The 26,188-nt window shown below is 40.7% G+C and overlaps 1 protein-coding gene across 1 annotated transcript; it reads left to right on the forward strand.

Moving 5' to 3' along the window:
• The first annotated feature begins 795 nt into the window (after positions 1-795).
• Positions 796-26,188, forward strand: LOC146636008 (scavenger receptor cysteine-rich domain-containing protein DMBT1-like). Its single transcript, XM_085350245.1, has 11 exons — positions 796-901; positions 15,095-15,406; positions 15,525-15,836; positions 15,956-16,267; positions 16,393-16,704; positions 16,824-17,135; positions 20,342-20,653; positions 20,772-21,083; positions 21,204-21,524; positions 21,633-21,944; positions 26,115-26,188. Exons 1-11 carry the CDS (start codon positions 796-798, stop codon positions 26,186-26,188), a joined length of 2,997 nt encoding a protein of 998 aa, XP_085206371.1.

A 26,188-nucleotide genomic window follows, 5' to 3' on the forward strand; every position in this document is an offset into this window, starting at 1 on the left:
CGTGGATCCAGGTAACTCGTTCCCCAACCTTTAACGCTGTCTGCGTGGTCAGCAGAACTTGGAATGGACTGAGCCACCACCTTGCCTTCCAGTGCTTTCTCTTGAAATCTTTCACCAGCATCCAGTCGCCTGGCTTAAACGGGTGCAATGGTCCTTCTGCTGGTTTAGACATGGCTGTCTTCATGTTTTGGTGTATCTGCGAGAGAGTCTTAGAGAGATTTTGACAATACACAATCATTTCACTGTCACACAGTTCTGTGGACATGACTCACCACTTTGGAGGCTCTGCCCCCACTATAGCAGGGCACCCATACAACACCTCATAAAGGCTGAGATGTGTTGGAGGTCTGGCCCGCATGCGTATGTGCATTAACACAAGGGGGAGTGCTTTTGGCCATGAAAGTCCAGTTTCTTCACAGCACTTTGCCAATTTTGTTTTCAAAGAGCCATTCACTCTTTCCACGGCACCTCCGTATTGTGGGTGATATGCACAATGTGTTCGCAACCTAAACCTAAACTTGGAAAACATGTCCACCACCACTAAACAATACTTCTTTCCCTCTGATGGTGTTAGTTCAATAAAATCCATGTCTACATGGATGTCTACATGAGCTGTACGTCCCACATTATTGGTCATGCAAATGAGACACTTTATACAAAAAAAGTGTCCAGCTGCTGCAGAAAAGCCTTTTGTGAACCACAGTTTTGTTACTGCCTGTAGCATCCCCCCTTTGGACACATGGTCCAACCCGTGTGCCCACTTAAGAAACCAAGGGAAAAAATGCTTAGGCAGGCATGGGCGGCTGTCAGAAAAATGCCAAACAGATAGCATCAGTGTGCAGCCAAATCTACACCAGAGATCTTTCTCTGCCTGAGAGGCAAAAGACTGCACTGCAGAAAGGTCAGTAAGGTCAGGAGTGGGCAATGAAGCTAGAACAAGCTGAAAAGACAGCCCCCCCCCCCCCCCCCCCGAGGCAGCTGCCTTGGCATCAGCGGCAGCATTTCCCCTTGAGACACAGTCAGTATTACCTGTATGTGCTGCACACTTCACCACAGCAATGCGAGCAGGTAGAAGAAGGCATCCAGCAACGCTGCTACCTGGTCTGCATTCAGGATGGGCCATCCATTAGATTTCAGAAACTTCCTATGCCTCCACAGGGTGCCAAAGTCATGCACCACACCAAACGCATAGCGAGAATCAGTGTAGTTAGTGATAGAATGACCCTCAGCAAGTTTACAGGCTTCTGTCAATGTCAACCTCTCCAACGTGCCAGACGCCATCGAATGTGAGCATTTGCCCACACAAGTCTGTTACGGCGACGAGCTGGAGTCAGGTCAAGACCCCGATGAGGACGACGGGCATGCAGTTGAGCGTCCCTGAGACGGTTTCTGACAGTTTGTGCAGAAATTGTTTGGTTGTGCAAACCAATTGTTCCAGCAGCTGTCTGGGTGGCTGGTCTCAGACGATCTTGGAGGTGAACCTGCTGGATGTGGAGGTCCTGGGCTGGTGTGGTTACACGAGGTCTGCGGTTGTGAGGCCGGTTGGATGTGCTGCCATATTCTCTGAAATGCCTGTGGAGACGGCTTATGGTTGAGAAATGAACATTCAATGCACGGGCGACAGATCTGGTTGACATTCCTGCTGTCAGCATGCCAGTTGCATGCTCCCTCATTGCTTGTGGCATCTGTGGCATTTTGCTGTGAGACAAAACTGCACATTCCAGGGTGGCCTTTTGTTGTGGGCAGTCTGAGGTACACCTGTGCACTACTCATGATGTCAGATCAGCATCCTGATGTGGCACACCTGTGAGGTGGGATGGATTATCTCAATATAGCAGATGTGCCCACTACCACACATTTGGACTGATTTGTGACCACTGTTTGGGAGGGATGGTTATATTGTGTATCTGGAATGAATTTTAGGTCTCTACGTCCATCCCATGGGGAATGGGAGCAAAAACAAAAGTGTTGCGTTTATATTTTTGTTCAGTGTATGTACAGACATACAACTGTAAACTGCAGTAGCAAAGCAAACATTGGTCACAAGCAGAGATGAGCAGTAACGCGTTACTTGTAACGTTTTTTCAAGTAACGAGTAAAGTAAGGGATTACTATTGCAAAAACGGTAATTGGATTACCGTTACTTTCCCGTAGGAACGCTGCGTTACTAAAACCGTGATTTTTTGCGAGAATGTCTCACGACAGTGACGTAAGTGAGTGCACCGTTAGTGACAACAGCTGTGTGCAGATCAACAATGGATCACATATAGAGTGCGGGAGAGAGTATGAGCGTGCAGAGTTTAAAGCGTGGAAGTACTGACCTTACTTTGAGTTTGATTCCATAAAAAGTGACAAAAACATTAGCGTCCATCGTGCGTGGGAAGAAAGCTTCTTTTTACAGCGAAAAAAACCCCTAAACTTCCGAGCAAGCACCGAGTGCGCAACGACGTAATGGGAAATTCACAGAGAAAGCTTTACAGGTGAAAATAGAGCAACAGGACCGCTGAGTCTTTGACTTTATTTATTTTCTGCTGTGTTTTACTTGCATCTATTTGAAAGAGTGAGTGTAAACACAAAAAATATTTTATTTTATGTGCTGGAATGTGTAGAAAATAGGCTTAAATGTTAAACTAATTTATTCAAGTCAGAGAATGTTGCATATAATTAAATTTTTGTTTGATGCATAAAGTTAAAAGATTAAAACTGATAAAACAAGTTAAAAAAAAAGAGACTTTTCCATTTGATTACATTTTGTATGATGGATTATGCAGAAAAAGTAGAATTGGGCTGAAAGATCTATCGCTTTATCTGTCATGGTCCTGGGTCGTTGACCCAGCGTTTTGTGTTTTGTGACTATTTCCCTCTGTTCTAGTTATTCTGTGTCCTCCCCCCTTGTGTCCGGTTCGGGTTCTAGATTTCCTGTTTTACTTTGTAGGTCTGTGTCTCGTTATGCCCATTAAGTTCCAGCTGTGTCCCCTCCTGTGTGCCATTTCCTCATTACCTGGTGTGTGTATTTATAGTTGGTGTCTGCCTGTGCTCGTCGTCGGCTCGTCTGCACTCATCCGTGTATTTCTGCGTTCATCCATGTATCACTGCGTTAATCTACATTCATCTGTGTTCTATGGTGTTCCTGTCTCTGCGTCTCTCTGCCCCGCACCCCTTTGTATGGTCCCAGGTTTGTCACTTAGTTTCTCCCAGTTTAGGTTTCCGTTTGTAATTACTCGTGCTTCATTGCCTGTTTTTGCCACTACCACCCTGTAAATAAAACGTCACTCGTATCATCAGTTTGCTGCATTTTGGGTCCTCCTTTTCCTCCACACCACACGGCTCCCTCCGCCAGCCGTGACATTATCACCTCTTCAGGTTGTAAATTGTGTTTTTAAAAAGTAACTAAGTAACTAAGTAATTAATTACTTTTGAAAATAAGTAATCAGTAAAGTAACGGGATTACTTTTTTGGGGAAGTAATCAGTAATTAGTTACTGATTACTTTTTTCAAGTAACTTGACCAACACTGGTCACAAGGCATGGGGACAGGAAAGAAAGAATAACTTTGGATGAGAAGATTTTCCAAGCTTCGACAGTTGTGGATTGAGCTTTATTTAATTTTGCAGTGGTATTTTCAAGATTAATGATACGGATAAGACATTTTATCCAGAATGATTCCATACAAACGTCAAGACTAAACCATTGCTTTGTAATTGTCCTGTTTGGGGATGTGAATCCGGTGAACATTTTGCATTTTATTTGTTTTAAGGAGATTTCAGAAGTATCATTAAGGAGACAAAGACCAGGATTGGGAATATAAAAAACTTCCAGCACCTCAAATAACAGAGTTCATAAAGACCCAAAAATTGGATATAACTGGACAGTCTCAAAACATGTGTAAGAACGTGACTGGTGACAAATCATTGCATATGTGACAGTGATATGTAGCCCGTAGTTTCATCTGGAGTCTCTTATAGGGTGTAATGTATGTTCTGTGTATGGTTTTGAAATGAATTAGTTGATGAGCCAGGTTCCTAGAAGTCAAACTCAGATTAGACCACACTGTATCCCAGTCTATATTAACCTGTAGTTCTCCCATTTCCTTGACCCAAATAAATTCAATGGGCAGGGGCTTTATACCATGTACGGCTAATTTGTTGTAGATTTTGGAAACAGAGGGTCTGCCAGAGTTAGGCAAGATCCATTCCAGCATGGGATGAGAAGGGAGAGGAGAGTCCCAGGGGATACCATATGTTGTTAAAGCTGATCTGAGCTGCAGATACACAAAGTTGTTTCAGATGTGTTTCTTGAATTAGAGCAATGTCAGCCTTTTTGCGGTAAAGGTACTCAAGGACACATGTCCACTTAATGGCGGAGTTAAGACCATTAACATTAAGTGACAGAATAATCAATGGTAGCATCGGTGTGACAAATGTCCAAGAATGGTCCCAATGTGAAGATAGCAAGAGAGGAATGTTGATGTGCAGTAAAATATAAGGCCACCATATTCCTGCCAGATACTAGAACATAAACTTCTGATTGATTCGTGACTGGTCCTTCCACTCCAACACAAAAACGACAGTGTCAGATGTGCACACATAGTCAACAAAAATTAAGTGGGTAAGTATATGTAACCAGTATGTAACAAAATATATAAACAATGGGCAAATCAGAAGATTTCAGGAACGACAGGACCCCAGAGGATGGGTAACCACAATGAAACCACAACTGCAAATGATGAAGCAATGGTTCAACTATATTTGAAATTTGTGCACTGTATTGCATTTACAATAACAACCAAAATTGTGTGTGCGCGCACAGGTACCCAAAATAAAAAGAAAAGAATGAACATGGTTCACACTTAACTAACACTTTTGTTTAAAGTATAAATCATGAACAAAATGTGTTTCAATTTCTAATGTTGTACAACTAATCAAATTCTAAACGTTTTCATTACATGGCAATGTAGCTATCACCAATCAATAAAGCAATTCACACTGCTCATTAAAAGCAGCAAACTCAATATACTCTGCTCACTGTCAAGTAACAACAGTGGTGAATAAAAGTAACACAATAAAACATTTCAATACAACAGATAGACATACTGTTTTTTCCTTAACCTAACAACAGCTAATAAGTTCTCAACTAACGCTTAACAACGGGAGTGAGCGTTTAGCACACTCGCTAGCTATTAGCACACTCGCTAGCTACTTGCATAGTACCGTCACCATTAGCGTTTGTTTTTTGAAACAAACAACATTAACATTTCAGGATGCCGATCAGTGGCTATAACAGTTTCGTTAATCACCAGTGCAAAGCACTTCGTACTCATAAAACTAGCTTCGGCTATCCAAATCTGGCGGCTAATCAAGCAGACACCAACAGCTTTGCTGTTTCAACAGCTACCACGTTTTCCCCACAGGTACAGCTATGGCGCGTGTGTCTAAGCAGCCTTAGCAGCGCAACCAAACATGAAAACACAAGGCGGGACAAACAATCCCATTGGTTGGACTGCATTTGCATCCAGGTAAAAAAAAATAACCTTTGAGAAACAAAAATAAATAAATAACACAAATAATGCAATTCCATACAAAATAATTTGGATTTTTTCTTTAGAGTCTCTCTCCAATCATGAGTGTTTTTAACTGAACAGAATAAAAACCTTTAATAATAATTACAATAAACAGTCTCTAATTCCATCTGTTTGCCACTGGGCTACATATATCCTACACCCTCCCAATTGAGTGAAATTATCTTATAAAACGAGAAAATAAAATATACAGATATAGAAATAAGCAAAAAATAAAATAAAGTAATATAAACATATCCTATATATGTACAATAATATAGCAAGAAAATGTTGGACCATGATAGGCTGGTACTACACGGCGGGGTAAATGAGGAATGGTTCCAGGCCCATAGCCGTAACCTTCTTCATGACAGGAGAGAAACTCTTCCTCTTTGCTGTTGTAATCAGACTTGCTGATCTGTCCTGCCACCGTAGCAATCTGAAGATTAGGGTACGAGGCTTCTTGGTATTAGTATCGCGGCCGTCGTACACCCGATGCGCTCGTTCAATGTTGATATCGCGCCCCTCCAGCGACAGAATCCACTTGGGGAGATTATAGCCTTAATGTAGCCGACTGTATCGGAACCCTCCGTCATTTCTGGTAAGCCAACAAGCCTGATGTTATTCCTGCGACCACTGTCCTCAAGATCTGTGAGCTTTGTCGTGAGTAGGTCAAGTTGTTTCTTCAGATCGATAACCGATCATCTGTCCTCATGTGCGGCGTCTTGCACTGAATCCACTCGGTCTTGAGTGCGTGTAGCCATTGTAGCTACTATTCAACCTGATTCTTTTATTCTTCTACTGGACAGAGACAACACGACTCAGTGTGGTCAAAGCTTTATAATTATTTTATTCAATCCTAAATATAATTAGAACTTATACAAGACTTTTCTGAATTCTTGGCAGGTATTCTACCAAAGTACGACAGTGTTTTAATCGTAGGGGATTTTAATATTCATGTTTGCTGTTTAAATATGGTAAATGGCCTATATTTGTATAGCGCTTTTCTAGGACCCCAAAGCACTTTACACAACCAGTCATCCACACACTGGTGATGGCAAGTGTGTACATTGTACAAGTGTGTACATTGTAGCCGTAGCCACATGGCGAGGCTGCCGGGCACTGGCGCCACCTGGCCCTCTGACCACCACCAGTAGGCAACGGGTGAAGTGTCTTGCCCAAGAACACAACGACCAAGACTGTCCAAGCCGGGGCTCGAACCGGCAACCTTCTGATTACAAGGCGAACTCCCAACTCTTGAGCCATGATCGCCCCGCTGACCAGTGTTTTTCTAAACCTTATAGACTCATTTAATCTTGTTCAGTCGCTTCCCCTGTTCCTACAAAAATCAGTACCACTCATTCAACCACTGTTGCATTGGTTGCTTTCCCTGTTCAACTCAGCTTGTCTGGAAATACTGGATTCCATTGCTCCTTGTACGACTAGGTATCTACAACCTAAAACCCAACTGTGGTTATCAAGACATCACATATTTCCATAAGTGCTCTAATGTTTTCGGAGATGCCTGTTACCCACCAGCTGACCGGGTGGTCACTCGGGTTAAACATAATATATAATGCTGAACTCACAAAAAAATTGGCCTTTGAACTAAAACAAACGCTGTTCTGACAGTGATGTACACTGTCTTGTTGGTATATATGTATGATTTGTATCACCTTCATGTTTCCCTCTCACCACATATCCAAACCAATATCATGACCAGCAGCTTTTACAGCTGTGGCTCCAGCAAACATCAGCTGATACTAGAAAGTAATATTAAATAAATTCTAACAACAGCTTATCAAGTTTGAACATGCTGCTGTTGTTTAGCGCAACATCTGCTGGTTTCCTCTTTCTGGTGCAAAGTGGGCGATAAACAAACAAGAGAGACGATCAGCTGATTATTGATCAGTTTCATGATTGAAGTAGCAACAGGCGAGAGAGGGGGAGAGAATGAGAGAAGAGGCAACTGAAAGCGTAAAGACAGAATAAATCCAGCTTTGTGTCTTTTTCATTGTAGCTGAAGTCCGGGACGAACCACGTTCCTTTTCCCCTCAATATGGATGTATTGTAATTGGTCCAGCACAGAGTTGATCATGACCAATTGGCTAATCCTCACCTTTCATTGTTTATACTGTTACAAAAACAAACATAAAAATGAAAAATCACCATCGGCCCTCCGGGCAAATGTCCAGCTATGCGGTCAGCTGGTGGGTAACAGGCATCTCCGAAAACATTAGAGCACTTATGAAAATATGTGATGTCTTGATAAATCGAGCAGATATTTGAAGTTCAAACAGCACCATTCTCACATGAAAATATCTTAAAAGTTTATTTTGTGACCCAGAAAGAGTAAGGAGTATTTCAAACTCCGGCACTTTGTGTTACTCCACGACTGCCTCGTTTGAGTTTTGAACAAAATGGATTGTGGGATATTGCATTTCGTTATTTCGAGCTGATTGGAGATGAAAACAGTGATGTTTTTAATGAACACCTTTTATTTAGTGTAATGCACAAACACACCAACAGAGGGCAGTAATATCTCTTCAACATACATTGTAAAATTACTATTACAACACTCCCACTTAATTTTACCATGGAGTTCACTTACTTGACACCCATTGCTTATTTCTTTCAAAAAAAACATATGCACCTATATCACAGTGTTACTAGAAAATAAACATTTTCTCTTTTGTTTTGAACTCACAAAAAATGTACTGTGTCCATCTTAACATAAGCATAGTATAGGCATGTTAAGCATATGATAACCCTCTTAAACTGAACACAGTCCAATCTTCCCTCTGAGATACTCAAACTTTTGTCTAGGCAGCGGTTTGGTTAACATGTCAGCTTTCATGTTTTCTGTACAGCAGTACTTCATCTGGATTTGTCCATTTTGCACACATTCACGAATGTAGTGGTAACGAATGTCTATGTGCTTTGTTCTTGCATGATCGACTGGATTTTTTGCGATTGCAATTGCTCCTTGATTGTCCTCCAGGATCACTGTTGCTGTGGTCTCCATTCCAAGCTCAGTTAGTAGTCGTCTTAGCCAAACTCCTTCTTGTGCAGCTTGGCTCAAAGCAATATACTCAGCCTCTGCAGTTGAAAGTGCAACTGTTGCTTGTTTCTTGCTAAGCCAACTGACTGCACCTCCTGCAAGTAGAAAGATGTTTCCAGTTGTAGAACGTCGATCGTCCTGATCACCTGCCCAATCAGCATCTGAATACCCAACCAAGGTTCCTGTTTCTGTTCTTTGATATTTGAGCCCCAGATTTAGAGTTCCTTTCAAATATCTCAGGATTCTTTTCACAGCTGTCAGGTGTGTAGTGTTTGGGTTTGCATTGAACCTTGACACCACACTCACTGCTTGTGCAATATCTGGTCGTGTGGCCATGGCAGCATACAATAAACTTCCAACCATTGACTGATACATGCTTGGGTTTACAGGTTGACTGACATCATCACTCTTTCTCAATTTGACATTTGTGTCAGCTGGAGTTGCTACTGGATTGGCATTGTCCATTCCATATTTTTGTAGTATGTTTTCAATATACTGTCTCTGATGAAGCATAACATGGTTTTTGTCCTTGTCTTGGATCACTGAGATGCCCAGAATGTAGGATAGCTCACCCATGTCCTTCATTTTGTAGTGTTTCTTCAGAGTGTCCTTTAAGGTCTTCATGCTCTCTGCTGATTCTGTAATCAAAATCAGATCATCAACATACACATACAACTCCTGACCTGTTCTAACAAACACACACTGATCTGAAATACTCTGTGTAAAACCAATACTTTTCATGAACTCTGTAAAAGCTTTGCTCCAGCAACGTGGAGACTGCTTCAGTCCATATATTGACTTGTTTAGTTTGCACACTAGATGTTCCTGCCCAGGTTTGATGTAACCCTCTGGCTGCTCCATGTAGATTTCCTCTTCCAGGTGTCCATTCAAGAATGCAGTCACAACATCCATTTGATGCACATTTAGATTGTTTTGCACAGCAAATGACAACAATGTACGAATTGAACCAAATCGTACAACTGGAGAGAATGTTTCATCATAGTCTGCACCATAAATCTGTGAATAGCCTTTGGCAACAAGTCTGCACTTGTATCTTTCCACTTGTCCGTCACTGTGATGCTTAACTTTAAAGACCCACTTTGATCAAACTGCTTTGCGATCCTTTGGTAGATCCACTAAATCCCATGTGCCATTCTCCAGCAGTGATTCAAATTCCAAATCAGCTGCTTCTTTCCACTCCTTTGCATTTGGACTTGACATAGCCTCTTCCAGTGTATTTGGTTCTGTGACACAACAAATGTTTGCATAATGATCAACTGTAGCTTCATCAGCAAACTCCTCAAATCCATATCTCTTTGGAGGTCTTCTGATCCGCTGATCTCCTTTTGCTGCCTCACTGGTGACAGTCTCTTCAGTACTTGTTTGTCTTTCACCCGTGTGTAGTGTCACCTCATTCCCCAAACCGAGATCTTTTTCACTTTGTTTGCATTTAAACTCTGTTTCATTGAAGACCACATCTCGTCGTATCAGTATTTTTCCTTTTTCCGCATCCCATAGCCGGTAGCCTTTTGCATTGGTTGCATATCCCAGGAAACGAACTTTCACTACCTTTTTGTCCAGCTTCTTTCTCTCTGTGTCTGGAACATGAGCATAAGCAACACAACCAAATACTTTCATATGGCTAATGTCTGGGTTTTTTTCCCATCCCATCTCTGACAGGGTGTTTCGTTCTTTAAAGCAGATGTTGGGAGCCTATTCTGTATGTAAGCTGCAGTAGCAACAGCTTCTGCCCAGAATGTGTTTGGCAACTTTGCATGTGACAGCATGCTTCTAGCTGATTCCACTAGAGTTCTGTTTTTTCTCTCTGCAACACCATTTTGCTGTGGTGTGTGTGGTACAGTCATTTCATGGTGGATGCCTTGAGCTTTCAAATATTCTTGAAACTCTTTAGATGTTTATTCCCCACCATTGTCAGTTCTGAGTCTTATTACTCCCTGTCCACATTCATTTGAGAAGATTCTTTCAAACTCTTTGAACTTGCTCAGGACCGTTTTTTCCCTTATAAAATAGACTTTACAACATCTGGAGTAGTCATCAATGAAAGTCACAAAGTACTTTTTTCCTCCTAGTGACTCAGTTTGAAAAGGACCACAAACGTCACTATGCACTAATTGCAACTTGCGTTTTGTTCGTATTTCTCCCACTGATTTGTAAGGTTTTCTTGATAATTTGCCCTCAACACAAGCTTCACAAAAAATGTCCTCCTCTTCATTTGTAAGGCTAACTCCTTTTATCAAGTTTTTTACTTTTTTCAGATTTGTAGTGTGACCTAGGCGCTGATGCCACATACTTGCTGGAACTGATGCAGTTGACGCTCCATGACAAGTTGTGTAGTTTCCCTCGATATCCAGCTGATACAATCCGTCAGATCTTTGTGTTCCCATTCCATGGAGAGCTCCATTCTTTCCTCTTATGTAGCAATGAGTCCTTTTGAACTTCACTGTGTTTCCCTTCTTGGCAGCAGCTCCCACTGAGAAAAGGTTCATTGATAATTTGGGAACATACAGCACATCATACATTGTGACATCTTTTCCATTACTAACTCTGAATGACATTTTCATTGTTATGTTACCCAGACCTAAAGCCTCAACTACTCTGCCATCACCGAGTTTCACTGTTTGTGGTTCTGAAAACTCTTGGTAGTTTTGTAGAGCTTCTTTATTCCATGTCATGTGTTTTGACGCTCCTGAATCAATTAACCATTCTTCTTGTTGTGCATCACTTTTACGTGACTCATTTACAACAAAAGCTCCCTCATACCTCATATGAGTCCTCTTTGTCCTTATACACCATGCTTTTAGCCCTGTGGGCCTTGTATTTCTTTTTAATGCTTGGACAATCACGCTTGATATGTCCTTCCTTCCCACATTTGTAACATCTCCATGAGTCGGAGCTGTTTGCTCCCACTGTTTTTGATCCACTCTGTTCATTTCTATGCATCTGAGATGACATCGCTGATACACTACTGGACACAGTGGTGTTGTCAGTAAGCACTCGCTTTTGTTCCTCATTTATCAAGGCTTGTTGAACAAACTGTATTGTCAGACTGTCCATCTTTGTCTCCAAAGCAGTAACAACAGTTGCATAGCTGGGTGGCAAACTACCTAGAAGGGTGACAATTTGATCTTCCTCTTCAATTACAGAACCTATTGCCCCTAGCTGATCAGTAAGTTCCTTCATCCTTTTTAAATGATCATTGAGATGTTCTCCTTCCTTCATTTCACACCGGAAGTACTTCTTCTTCAGAAATAGCTTGTTAGCAACAGTATCTCTTTCAAACTGTGCTTTTAGCATCTCCCATGCTTCTTTTGGGGTCTTACAGTTTGTTATCAAGTACAATTGGGGTGTACTTACATTCAGTACCAACACTGAAAATGCCTTTTCTTCTTTCTGTTCAAATTCAGCTCGTGCTTGGGCATTAGCATCCGCAGCTAACTGTTCCGTCTCCTGTACCATACCCCACAGTCCTTTTGCCTTCAACAGGTGCTCCAGTTGAAATTTCCACGTTGCCCAATTCTCCGGTCCGCTCAGCTTGTCAATAAACAGTCTATCTTCCATTGTGAATCCCACAATTCTGTTTATGACTCTCAAAATAAAACGTTTTAGCAGCTTCCCTTGGCGACCTCTGGGCCCATAACCTGATGTTTTTAACGAACACCTTTTATTTAGTGTAATGCACAAACACACCAACAGAGGGCAGTAATATCCCTTCAACATACATTGTAAAATTACTATTACAACAAACAGCCAATCAGATTTATTTGCATTCAAGTCTGTGATTGGCTGGTTTTGTGGCACAAATATAACGGTGCACAGAAAGAGTTGCGCGCACTGGCAGAAATGTTGAGAGCACAAGCAACACATTGCGAGCGAGCGCAAATGCAAAAACTGAGCAAGAGGGGCTGCTATTATGTGTGTGTGTGGATAATAGAAAACACTAAATTACATTTTTTTGCACGCCGCAATGAATTTTGTTAACTCAAATTTATCTTTTCTTTGCTCTAAATAAATTTATCCTCAAAATGCAACACTTGCACCTGCAAACTTTTTTTACGTGCACTCAAATGCTTTTACATGCGCTCAGAATCAGTGGCGGTCCTAGCCTGTTTGGCGCCCTGGGCGAACACTCCCATTAATATTAAAATCTGTAACATAATGTATCTTTTGCTCGTTTCTCCTCCTTTTCTTTTCTCTTTTTTCTAAACTGAGCACCTGATGGCTTTGAACTTTTTTTGTACATCTACCATTGGTTTTAATTTTGCACTCCAGTATGAACACAAATCCCCCAACTCGAGGATCACCACAACATAACCTAATAGACCTACACCTTAGTTCACAGATTCACTTTGTCTGGGTGCATTTCTGGGATTTCGCACAACCCAGGATTCAAATCATGAATATATAATGGGCTTGGATTGACAACATTATGAATGAAATGTGCTCTATTTGGAAGCAGCAGGGCCCCCTCCCGTTTCGAAAGGTTGTGTGTGAGACTTTAAATCATTAAACTGTAAATTATAAATTTTAAATTGCTATTGATCCCTTTACCCCGAGTCCTAAAGTCCATATTTATTTTCTTACTCTTCTTATATTTATTGTTTGTTTTCTTGCACTGCTATAACTGGAGCCTCGTCGTCTCGTCTCTCTATATACTGGACTGTATGAAGCGGAGATTACAATAAAGTTTACTTTGACTTTAGCAGCAAGCAGGCGCATCGAGGGCTCTCGCGCTCACTTTATAGAATTTCGAAAAAACATCGGTGCAAATTATAAGTCTGTATCATAATGTCTGGTGTTTTCGTGTTTGCTGGTTTGTTTTAATTTTGTCTTATTTTGCGAGTTGGTTATTAGATGCTGCTCCAGCCAGCCAGAGAATCCCCCGCTGCCCCGCCCTCTCCTCCCTGTGCCGCAAGCAGCAGGTGCACCTCGCAAACGGAGGGCGCCCTTACTCCCAACAAATGAGCGGCACAAAGCTGATCGGTGCCTGGCATTACGTCGGGGCAGCATGAGTACGAGCAGTTTTTTTTAATTTTTCTATTTTTTTGCCAATGCCCGCCCCCCACCACAATGCCGCCCTGTGTCGCCTGTATCAAAAACCACTACTGCTCAGAATAGTGGCACAAAAATAACGCCATAGTATTGGACCGATTCTGATATTACATATCAGAATCGGTCCATCTCTGGGACGAGTCATTTGATGGGACGAGTCATGAGTTCTCAAAATGGGCTTATTGAATGGGCTTTCTTCTCCCATGTTATTAACAATATCCTTGCTCTCAATTCCGGTTTGTTTACTTCTGTTTCTTAATTCTAGGTTCCGGTGCCAAGTTAGTGTTTTTGTTTCACATTTGAGATTCTGGTTTGTTTTGTAACTGTAGCATGGCTAAATTAACCAGCCCGGAACACAGAATATCTTTGGGGTTTATTTAATCTGAATTATAAAGTAAGCGCCCAGACGTAAATAGAAAGGTTGTAAAAATAAGGAAATAAAATTGGGACAGGCAGTCCTCATCCAGTAACAGCTTTGTGCACTGCTAACCCACTGCTACCTCAGGTTATTATCCCCACTTTTCAGGGTTTGGAAGCCAAAGATGTCTAATTTCAATTTGTGACTGATATAAACCCATACAAAAACAAAAACTTAGCAATGTAAAAATAAAACATAATAAAAGCTCCTTTATAGCAATTCTGTGAATAGAGTTCACCATCATGTAGGCACCAGCTTGATAAGTGTGTCATGACCTTGAACAAAACTTATGATTAGTTTTCTTTTCTGATCTTTACAGTCATTCTCTGCTCAAGTAAGTTACAAAGTTACATGTACATACCAACAGTACACTGAGGTTAAATGAGGTGAAACACAAATTTTCGATAGCATCAGGGTGCTGTGAGCTTCCCATCATACATTGAGCATCTTTAACCTAGATGTTTATATATACCTTATATACTTTGTTAAATACCTTGTTCCTTACCATTAACTTTAATCTTCTTTCACCCATACTTGTTGTTTTTTTCTTTAAACCCTATTCTTTTCCCTTCAACCCCCAACTGTTTGCATCAGATGACTGCCTCTCCCCACCTCTTTTTGTGTTTTATGTTTCATCCTGTTAAAATGGATTTTTTTCATTCCCACCATTGCCTAGTGCCTGCTCATAGGGGATCATCTGATTGTTGCAGTTTTCTCTGTCATACGTTAGGAGCTTTACATTGCAGTATAAAGTGCAATGTGGTGATTGTTGCAGTAATCTGGAGTTGTTTGCATGAAACTGAATCGAAAGTTGAGTTGAACTGTGTTCTGTTTTCACCTGTTTACAGATGCATGAAACATTAGAATAGCTGGGCATGGATCAGATGATGCAGAGATCAGATGCAGAGTGTTCTTGTGTCATCCATTTAGTATTGTTTTTAAATGTAAAAAACAAATAAAAACATAGTTGACTTTTTTGTGCTTAAAAGGTGAGACCATATTAACTGGATCTGGTTCAAATCGATGCTCTGGCAGAGTTGAAATTTACCACAATAACAGCTGGGGAACAGTCTGTGATGATGGCTGGGACTTAAATGATGCTGAGGTGGTTTGCAGACAGATAAACTGTGGGACAGCACTCGGGGCTCTTCATTCAGCTCACTTTGGTGCAGGAACTGGACCGATTTGGCTTGATGATGTGAGCTGTTCAGGAAATGAAAGTTCGCTAACTACGTGTGTACACAATCAATTTGGATCACACAACTGTGATCACAGGAAGGATGCTGGTGTCATCTGTTCAGGTGAGATACATTTTTAGATAGTGAAAAATTGCAATGCAGTCTGTTCTTGTATCTTGTACATTCCTTTTTTTTATTTAAATAAACTATCAAACCATAGTTCTTGTCATTTAACTGATAGGTCCGATCAGATTAGCTGGGCCTGGATCGACTCGGTGCTCTGGCAGAGTTGAAGTTCATCACAGTAACAGATGGGGAACAGTCTGTGATGATGGCTGGGACTTAAATGATGCTGAGGTGGTTTGCAGACAGATAAACTGTGGGTCGGCACTACAAGCTCCTCGATCAGCTCACTTTGGTGCAGGAACTGGACCGATTTGGCTTGATGATGTGACCTGTTCAGGAAATGAAAGTTCTCTTATTGGGTGTCAACACAGGGGATTTGGAACACACAACTGTGAACATGATGAGGATGCTGGTGTCATCTGTTCAGGTAAAATAACCTGAAATACTGAAGACATTGCAGATCAGTCTTTTCTTGTGCGTTTTACATGGATTCCTATAATTAGTGCAATGGAAATTTTAAAATATCTTTCATCTGTTATGTGATAGATGCAATCAAATTAGTTGGATCTGGATCAACTCGATGCTCTGGCAGAGTTGAAATTTACTACAATAACATCTGGGGAACAGTCTGTGACGATGGCTGGGACTTAAATGATGCTGAGGTGGTTTGCAGACAGATAAACTGTGGGTCGGCACTACAAGCTCCTCGATCAGCTCACTTTGGTGCAGGAACTGGACCGATTTGGCTTGATGATGTGAGCTGTTCAGGAAATGAAAGTTCGCTAACTACGTGTGTACACAATCAATTTGGATCACACAACTGTGATCACAGGAAGGATGCTGGTGTCATCTGTTCAGGTGAGATACATTTTTAGATAGTGAAAAATTGCAATGCAGTCTGTTCTTGTATCTCGTACATTCCTGTTTTTTTTATTTTATTTAAATAAACTATCAAACCATAGTTCTTGTCATTTAACTGATAGGTCCGATCAGATTAGCTGGGCCTGGATCGACTCGGTGCTCTGGCAGAGTTGAAGTTCATCACAGTAACAGATGGGGAACAGTCTGTGATGATGGCTGGGACTTAAATGATGCTGAGGTGGTTTGCAGACAGATAAACTGTGGGACAGCACTCGGGGCTCTTCATTCAGCTCACTTTGGTGCAGGAACTGGACCGATTTGGCTTGATGATGTGACCTGTTCAGGAAGTGAAAGTTCTCTTATTGGATGTCAACACAGGGGATTTGGAACACACAACTGTGAACATGATGAGGATGCTGGTGTCATCTGTTCAGGTAAAATAACCTGAAATACTGAAGACATTGCACTTCAGTCTTTTCTTGTGCGTTTTACATGGAGTCCTATAATTAGTGCAATGGAAATTTTAAAATATCTTTCATCTGTTATGTGATAGATGCAATCAAATTTGTTGGATCTGGATCAACCCGATGCTCTGGCAGAGTTGAAATTTACTACAATAACATCTGGGGAACAGTCTGTGATGATGGCTGGGACTTAAATGATGCTGAGGTGGTTTGCAGACAGTTAAACTGTGGGTCGGCACTACAAGCTCTTCAATCAGCTCACTTTGGTGCAGGAACTGGACAGATTTGGCTTGATGATGTGAGCTGTTCAGGAAATGAAAGTTCGCTAACTACGTGTGTACACAATCAATTTGGATCACACGACTGTGATCACAGGAAGGATGCTGGTGTCATCTGTTCAGGTGAGATACATTTTTAGATAGTGAAAAATTGCAATGCAGTCTGTTCTTGTACACTCAACAAAAATATAAACGCAACACCTTTGTTACTGCTCCCATTCCCCATGGGATGGACGTAGAGACCTAAAATTCATTCCAGATACACAATATAACCATCCCTCCCAAACAGTGGTCACAAATCAGTCCAAATGTGTGGTAGTGGGCACATCTGCTATATTGAGATAATCCATCCCACCTCACAGGTGTGCCACATCAGGATGCTGATCTGACATCATGAGTAGTGCACAGGTGTACCTCAGACTGCCCACAACAAAAGGCCACCCTGGAATGTGCAGTTTTTTGCGCTATTGGGGGTCTGGGGACCCAGAACCGGTCAGTATCTGGTGTGACCACCATTTGCCTCATGCAGTGCAACACATCGTCGCATGGAGTCTATCAGATTGTCAATTGTGGCCTGTGGAATGTTGGTCCACTCCACTTCAATGGCTGTGCGAGGTTGTTGGATATTCGTGGGAACTGGTACACGCTGTCGTATACGCCGGTCAAGCACATCCCGAACATGCTCAATGGGTGACATGTCCGGTGAGTATGCTGGCCATGCAAGAACTGGGACATTCTCAGCTGCCATCTGCCCTGAACAATGTGAACCATGATTCATCCGTGAAGCGCACACCTCTCCAATGTGCCAGACGCCATCGACTGTGAGCATTTGCCCACACAAGTCTGTTACGGCGACGAGCTGGAGTCAGGTCAAGACCCCGATGAGGACGACGGGCATGCAGTTGAGCGTCCCTGAGACGGTTTCTGACAGTTTGTGCAGAAATTGTTTGGTTGTGCAAACCAATTGTTCCAGCAGCTGTCTGGGTGGCTGGTCTCAGACGATCTTGGAGGTGAACCTGCTGGATGTGGAGGTCCTGGGCTGGTGTGGTTACACGAGGTCTGCGGTTGTGAGGCCGGTTGGATGTGGTGCCATATTCTCTGAAACGCCTGTGGAGACGGCTTATGGTTGAGAAATGAACATTCAATGCACGGGCGACAGATCTGGTTGACATTCCTGCTGTCAGCATGCCAATTGCATGCTCCCTCATTGCTTGTGGCATCTGTGGCATTTTGCTGTGAGACAAAACTGCACATTCCAGGGTGGCCTTTTGTTGTGGGCAGTCTGAGGTACACCTGTGCACTACTCATGATGTCAGATCAGCATCCTGATGTGGCACACCTGTGAGGTGGGATGGATTATCTCAATATAGCAGATGTGCCCACTACCACACATTTGGACTGATTTGTGACCACTGTTTGGGAGGGATGGTTATATTGTGTATCTGGAATGAATTTTAGGTCTCTACGTCCATCCCATGGGGAATGGGAGCAGTAACAAAGGTGTTGCGTTTATATTTTTGTTGAGTGTATCTTGTACATTCCTTTTTTTTTTTTTTAATTTAAATAAACTATCAAACCATAGTTCTTGTCATTTAACTGATAGGTCCGATCAGATTAGCTGGGCCTGGATCAACTCGGTGCTCTGGCAGAGTTGAAGTTCATCACAGTAATAGATGGGGACCAGTCTGTGATAATAACTGGGACTTAAATGATGCTGGAGTGGTTTGCAGACAGATAAACTGTGGGTCGGCACTGGAAGTTCCTCAATCCGCTCACTTTGGTGCAGGAACTGGACAGATTTGGCTCAGTGGTGTGAGCTGTTCAGGAAGTGAAAATTCTCTAACTGAGTGTCAACACAGTGGATTTGGATCAAACACATGTGAACATGGTCAGGATGCTGCTGTCATCTGTTCAGGTGAGATACACTGAAATACTAGAAGACATTGCAGATCAGTCTTTTCTTGTGCGTTTTACATGGAGTCCTTCAATTAGTGCAATGGAAATTTTAAAATATCTTTCATCTGTTATGTGATAGATGCGATCAGATTAGTTGGATCTGGATCAACTCGATGCTCTGGAAGAGTTGAAATTTACCACAATAACAGCTGGGGAACAGTCTGTGATGATGGCTGGGACTTAAATGATGCTGAGGTGGTTTGCAGACAGATAAACTGTGGGTCGGCACTACAAGCTCCTCGATCAGCTCACTTTGGTGCAGGAACTGGACCGATTTGGCTTAACAATGTGACCTGTTCAGGAAATGAAAGTTCGCTAACTACGTGTGTACACAATCAATTTGGATCACACAACTGTGATCACAGGAAGGATGCTGGTGTCATCTGTTCAGGTGAGATACATTTTTAGATAGTGAAAAATTGCAATGCAGTCTGTTCTTGTATCTCGTACATTCCTGTTTTTTTTATTATTTAAATAAACTATCAAACCATAGTTCTTGTCATTTAACTGATAGGTCCGATCAGATTAGCTGGGCCTGGATCGACTCGGTGCTCTGGCAGAGTTGAAGTTTATCACAATAACAGCTGGGGAACAGTCTGTGATTCTAACTGGGATTTAAATGATGCTGAGGTGGTTTGCAGACAGATAAACTGTGGGTCTGCACTACAAGCTCCTCGATCAGCTCACTTTGGTGCAGGAACTGGACCGATTTGGCTTAACAATGTGACCTGTTCAGGAAGTGAAAGTTCTCTTATTGGGTGTCAACACAGTGGATTTGGATCACACGACTGTGGACATTTTGAGGATGCTGCTGTCATCTGTTCAGGTGAGATACACTGAAATACTAGAAGACATTGCACTTCAGTCTTTTCTTGTGCGTTTTACATGGAGTCCTTCAATTAGTGCAATGGAAATTTTAAAATATCTTTCATCTGTTATGTGATAGATGCAATCAGATTAGTTGGATCTGGATCAACTCAATGCTCTGGCAGAGTTGAAATTTACTACAATAACAGATGGGGAACAGTCTGTGATGATGGCTGGGACTTAAATGATGCTGAGGTGGTTTGCAGACAGATAAACTGTGGGTCGGCACTACAAGCTCCTCGATCAGCTCACTTTGGTGCAGGAACTGGACCGATTTGGCTTGATGATGTGACCTGTTCAGGAAATGAAAGTTCTCTTATTGGGTGTCAACACAGGGGATTTGGATCAAACAGATGTGAACATGATGAGGATGCTGGTGTCATCTGTTCAGGTAAAATAACCTGAAATACTAGAAGCCATTGCACTTCAGGCTGTTCCTGTGTGTTATACACTATTTATAATGTCACTAACACATGATATAAAAGTTAATCTCTTTTTCCTCATAGATGTGATCAGATTATCTGGATCTGGATCGACTCGATGTTCTGGAAGAGTTGAAGTTTATCACAATAACAGCTGGGGAACAGTCTGTGAGGATGGGTGGGACTTAAATGATGCTGAGGTGGTTTGCAGACAGTTAAACTGTGGGTCGGCACTGGAAGTTCCTCAATCAGCTCACTTTGGTGCAGGAACTGGACAGATTTGGCTTGATAATGTGACCTGTTCAGGAAGTGAAAGTTCTCTTATTGGGTGTCAACACAGTGGATTTGGATCACACGACTGTGAACATGATGAGGATGCTGCTGTCATCTGTTCAGGTGAGATACATTTTTAGATAGTGAAAAATTGCAATGCAGTCTGTTCTTGTATCTTGTACATTCCTTTTTTTAATTTAAATAAATTATCAAACCATAGTTCTTGTCATTTAACTGATAGGTCCGATCAGATTAGCTGGGCCTGGATCAACTCGGTGCTCTGGCAGAGTTGAAGTTTATCACAGTAACAGCTGGGGAACAGTCTGTGATGATGGCTGGGACTTAAATGATGCTGAGGTGGTTTGCAGACAGATAAACTGTGGGTCGGCACTGGAAGTTCCTCAATCAGCTCACTTTGGTGCAGGAACTGGACAGATCTGGCTTGACAATGTGACCTGTTCAGGAAATGAAAGTTCTCTAACTGAGTGTCAACACAGTGGATTTGGATCAAACACATGTGAACATGATCAGGATGCTGCTGTCATCTGTTCAGGTGAGATACACTGAAATACTAGAAGACATTGCAGATCAGTCTTTTCTTGTGCGTTTTACATGGAGTCCTTCAATTAGTGCAATGGAAATTTTAAAATATCTTTCATCTGTTATGTGATAGATGCGATCAGATTAGTTGGATCTGGATCGACTCGATGCTCTGGAAGAGTTGAAATTTACTACAATAACAGCTGGGGAACAGTCTGTGATGATGGCTGGGACTTAAATGATGCTCAGGTGGTTTGCAGACAGTTAAACTGTGGGTCGGCACTACAAGCTCCTCAATCAGCTCACTTTGGTGCAGGAACTGGACAGATTTGGCTTGATGATGTGACCTGTTCAGGAAGTGAAAGTTCTCTTATTGGGTGTCAACACAGTGGATTTGGATCACACAACTGTGGACATTTTGAGGATGCTGGTGTCATCTGTTCAGGTGAGAATGGTTTTAGATACTGAAAAAATGCAATGCCGTCTGTTCCTTTATCTTGTACAATCCTTTTTGTAATGTAAAGAAAATATCAAATCATAGTTCTTGTCATTTAACTGATAGCTCTGATCAGATTAGCTGGGCCTGGATCAACTCAGTGCTCTGGCAGAGTTGAAGTTTATCACAATAACAGCTGGGGAACAGTCTGTGATGATGGCTGGGACTTAAATGATGCTGAGGTGGTTTGCAGACAGTTAAACTGTGGGTCGGCACTACAAGCTCCTCGATCAGTTCAGTTTGGTGCAGGAACTGGACAGATTTGGCTTGATGATGTGACCTGTTCAGGAAATGAAAATTCTCTAACTGAGTGTCAGCACAGTGGATTTGGATCAAACAGATGTGAACATGGTCAGGATGCTGCTGTCATCTGTTCAGGTGAGATGCATTTTTAATCATTAAAAAACTGTGTAAATACAACTTTTTAGTTTTTCATCCAGCCTTTCATCCACCCATTGGTATACAGTTAAGCTGTACAGTAAACAGTATGTTGGTAAATCATTGCCTTATTTTTTGTAAAAGTGGGTCAAATACAATAAATATCATGCTCTAAGAATTTCTTCATCTGTTAAGACAAATGTCCTCTTAAAGACATTGATTTTCAGTAACTGCCTGTCATACGAATCACTTTTCTAGTATTGCATGTAAAACTTGCCTGCAGGTGTGATCTTATTGTTAATTAAATCCTCATTAGATGCTGACAGGTCTTAGCCAGCTCTGGTTTGGATACAAATGCAGCTTGTCAGACAAGGCTGAATCACTCGTGAAAGTGATCTTGTTGAAATTTGCAACGTAATCAGTTTCAATTTTTAATCTGTTTTTAAATTGAAAATCTCCAAGTTGACTTGCAACAGAAGAAGCTGTGCAATCTTGTGCACACATTTTGAGATGCTCACATGTGCTTCTGCTTCTTGTGTTGAAATATTGTATTACAATTTTATTTATTTCAGTCCATCTATTAATTTTCTATTCATTAGACAAATATTAAAAATCCTAAACGTATTGTGTAATTGAAGTAGAGAAACTTGTATATAGATCAATTATCAACAATATCAAAACTATAATAAAACACAATAACATGCTATAGCTCAGTTTGCTTTGTTGGGACAATGTTGAGGTGGTCAGCTGTCTTGAAAATAGCATCCACATGAATGCCAGGACAGAACTCTCCCAGCAGTACATTCAAAATGATCTGAAATTGAAAATTCCTGAGATATATCTAAATATTGTGGCTGATTAATTTACTCACTGATGAAAGGTGATTTCTTTTCTTTTGTCAGCATGTGGTAGGATTGTGAAAAACACAGGAAGTTTGCCCTGGCGGGTCATTATAGACCCCAGTGGAGAGTTTTGGTGTGAAGGGTCTCTGATTACCAACCAGTGGGTGCTGACAGCTGCTTCCTGTATATCACAGTGAGTCCCCGTGTCTCTTTCACATTGGTAATCATGTTACACGCGACTGTTGGTGCTCATTTTACATTTACTGTAATAATTTTTCTTCCACTACATTATGTCAAAGTTATTCATGAAAGCAGGAATGTTTAATTACCAGCAATTTATATTTCTAAATTTTTTTTTCAAGGTCACAAAGAGCTCTCCACCATCTCTGTTAAGTAGTACAGCTAGGGCCGGGCAAAATGATTATTTTCCTAATTGATGAATCTAGCGATTAATTTGTCGATGCATCAATGAATCTAATGATTAATTCTTTTCCTGCTGCCAATTTGCTGTCTCACATTTTCGTCTTTCGCCGATTCTCATAATCAGCCTGCGTGCATTCTGACTCATTTTGCCAGCATGGGCCACAAATAAAAACTACTAACAACGACAACAACAACAACAACTAAACAGCAGCTGCTATGTTACTGCTGAGCAGCTTAAATGTGGGGGCCATTTCCACCTTACAAAGCCAGGAAACGACTGAATCACTTCCTTTTCTGTTAAAATATCCCCATACTGACGACATATCGACGCACATTTTTTTACGTCGCCGTATTTTACGTGTCGACGTAATCGATTATGTCAATGCGTTGTCCCGGCCCTAAATATAGCATGTAACTGATCAAGCAGACCAATTCTGTAAGTGGTCCACATCTCTGGTTTAACTGCTGTCCACAACATATAGATGGACCATAGTCTAAAATATTCATACATCTTAAGAATATCATGTTTTCACAGAGAACTGTGATACCTCTCATTGTTACTATGTTAAATGACAGATCCATTAAATGCAAAGTTACAGTCAGCAGCTTGTTGTCTTAGCCCTAAAAGATCTGTCATCATGTGTTGATGATGACCTAATCCTACTCTGCAATTTAGGAAAATAGAACCAACCCTGGCTAGCAGGTGCTTCCTGATATAAACTCAGATGATCTAAAGTATGACACTAAATGTGATTCAGAGCAGTGTTTTTCTTTTGTATGTATTTTCTAAAGCAGTTCAACAATATCATTATCACATAATAAAATATCTAAAAGCTTCTATGTTATTTACAGTAAGATGTATCCACAACAGACAACATAAGTTTTTTGGGTTGTTTTTTTTTTTTTTTTGGTTTGTTTTGATGTATGAATGGATGTAGGATTTAAATGCATAGAAGGAATGCATCTGTGTTAGGATTAAAAACTGGTATGTAGTCCTCACTTTCAACAAAATATGAAATGGAGGCTCAGTTAGACAGCCTTTTGTTGCTATGTCATCTAATATTTGCCATGTGATTTGGATGCACCAGCACATCCATTAACTTTTTATTTTTGAAGGTTAGCATAAAAACTTTAAATAAGAAATCCTCTGCTCTGCCTGAAGATAACAAAATTCAACTATGCAAACACACACGCACACACAAACACACACACTTTATATCCTTGTGGGGACATCTCATTGACACAATGCTTTCCCTAGCTGCTTACCTTAACCATAACCATCAAAAATGAATGCCTAACCCTGACACTTACCCTAAACCTAAACATAACCTAATTCTAACCCTGACACTAAAACCACATTTTGAGTCTCAAAATGCCTTCAAACTCGTGGGGGCTGGGGTTTTGGTTGCCACAGGGGCTGCCGGTCCCCACAAGTAAACTTCAAACTTTTGGTTCCCACAAAGATGTTAAAACCCATCCATACGATATCCATCACATTATTTACATTGCTCATGATAAAAGATAGTCATGATAAAAGTATTTGTGATCATTTATGCAATAAATGTGTCCATTACTGAAAACGTGTACTGAAAATATTTCTTAGTATCTATTCTGAACTGTGATAACAAGATTCCTCTTTTGTGTTTTTTTGTTAAATCTTCTTTTAAAATCAAGTGATAAACTCAGCAACAAAGAAGTCCATCTGGGCCAGCACATTCAGTCAGCTTTCAGTCAAAATGTGGTGATTCGGACAGTTGAAGAAGTAATTTGTCATCCTGAATACAACAGCACGACATACAACAATGACATTTGTCTGCTGAAGCTGTCAGCTCCTGTGTATTTCACAGACTACATTCAGCCGATCTGCTTAGCCTCAAAAAACAGCACTTTTCACAGTGGGATCAGCAGCTGGGTCACTGGTTGTGGTTTTGATTGTAAGTAAAAATAAAATCTATATCTATGTCTATATATATATATATATATATATATATATATATATATATATATATATATATATATATATATATATATATATAGACATATATATATATATATATATATATATATATATATATATATATATATATATATATATAGACATAGATATATATATATATATATATATATATATATATATATATATATATATATATATATATATATATATATATATATATATATATTACAGTCTTATGATATATTCTTTCAAAAGTTGCTATCCTGCAATCTGTTTCAAAGATAGTGACGGGTATTTCTCCAACATCCAACAGATGTTACTATTCCAATAGTAGGAGGAAATGAGTGTCAGTGCCACTATAAACATGACAAAGTGATCACAGAGAACATGATCTGTGCTGGGCCCAGAGCTGGAAGACAAGATTCATGTTGGGTAATCACAACTTTTTATGTGTTTCTTATGTAATCACTTGTTAAATGCTAGTGTGAAAAAATATTTATGTTTTTGTTTCTGCAATTATTCATATATGTATATAGTAGCATACCAGTTCTTATGGTTGTTTAATAGCTAAATCATTTTATTTGATATATTTTGAATTTTCCATAAGACAGTTCTTTCTAAAATGACAGGACTGAGCTCCTTTGTGGAACAGGTCTACCAGCTAAAGTCACATTTATCGTGAGAAATATTTGTCAGATTTCATTTTATGGATTTACTATAATAGAAAAAAAAAACTCCAATGGGTTTTCAGTCTTTAATCTTTTCAGTTAAAAAGAACATGAAAACTATTTACTTCTTGAAAGTAACTCCAGTGCTATTTATGTATTATTTTTGTACAAATATACACACACTGTAAATAAATGGTGGCATTCTCCATTCTCCGTTTTGAAACTTCCATTTTTGTATTTATCTGCTACCATGTTGACTTTTACCAATTTCTTTTCTCAGTGGAAAAGAGGAGCTCCAATTATGATCAAAAAAGGATCAATCTGGGTGCAGAGTGGAGTTATGACCCTCCATGA

Source organism: Diplotaxodon limnothrissa, linkage group LG3 (genome assembly GCF_057381915.1).
Source record: "Diplotaxodon limnothrissa isolate DT_005_m linkage group LG3, D_limnothrissa_male_GT1.1, whole genome shotgun sequence".
Classification (NCBI taxonomy): Eukaryota; Metazoa; Chordata; class Actinopteri; order Cichliformes; family Cichlidae; genus Diplotaxodon; species Diplotaxodon limnothrissa.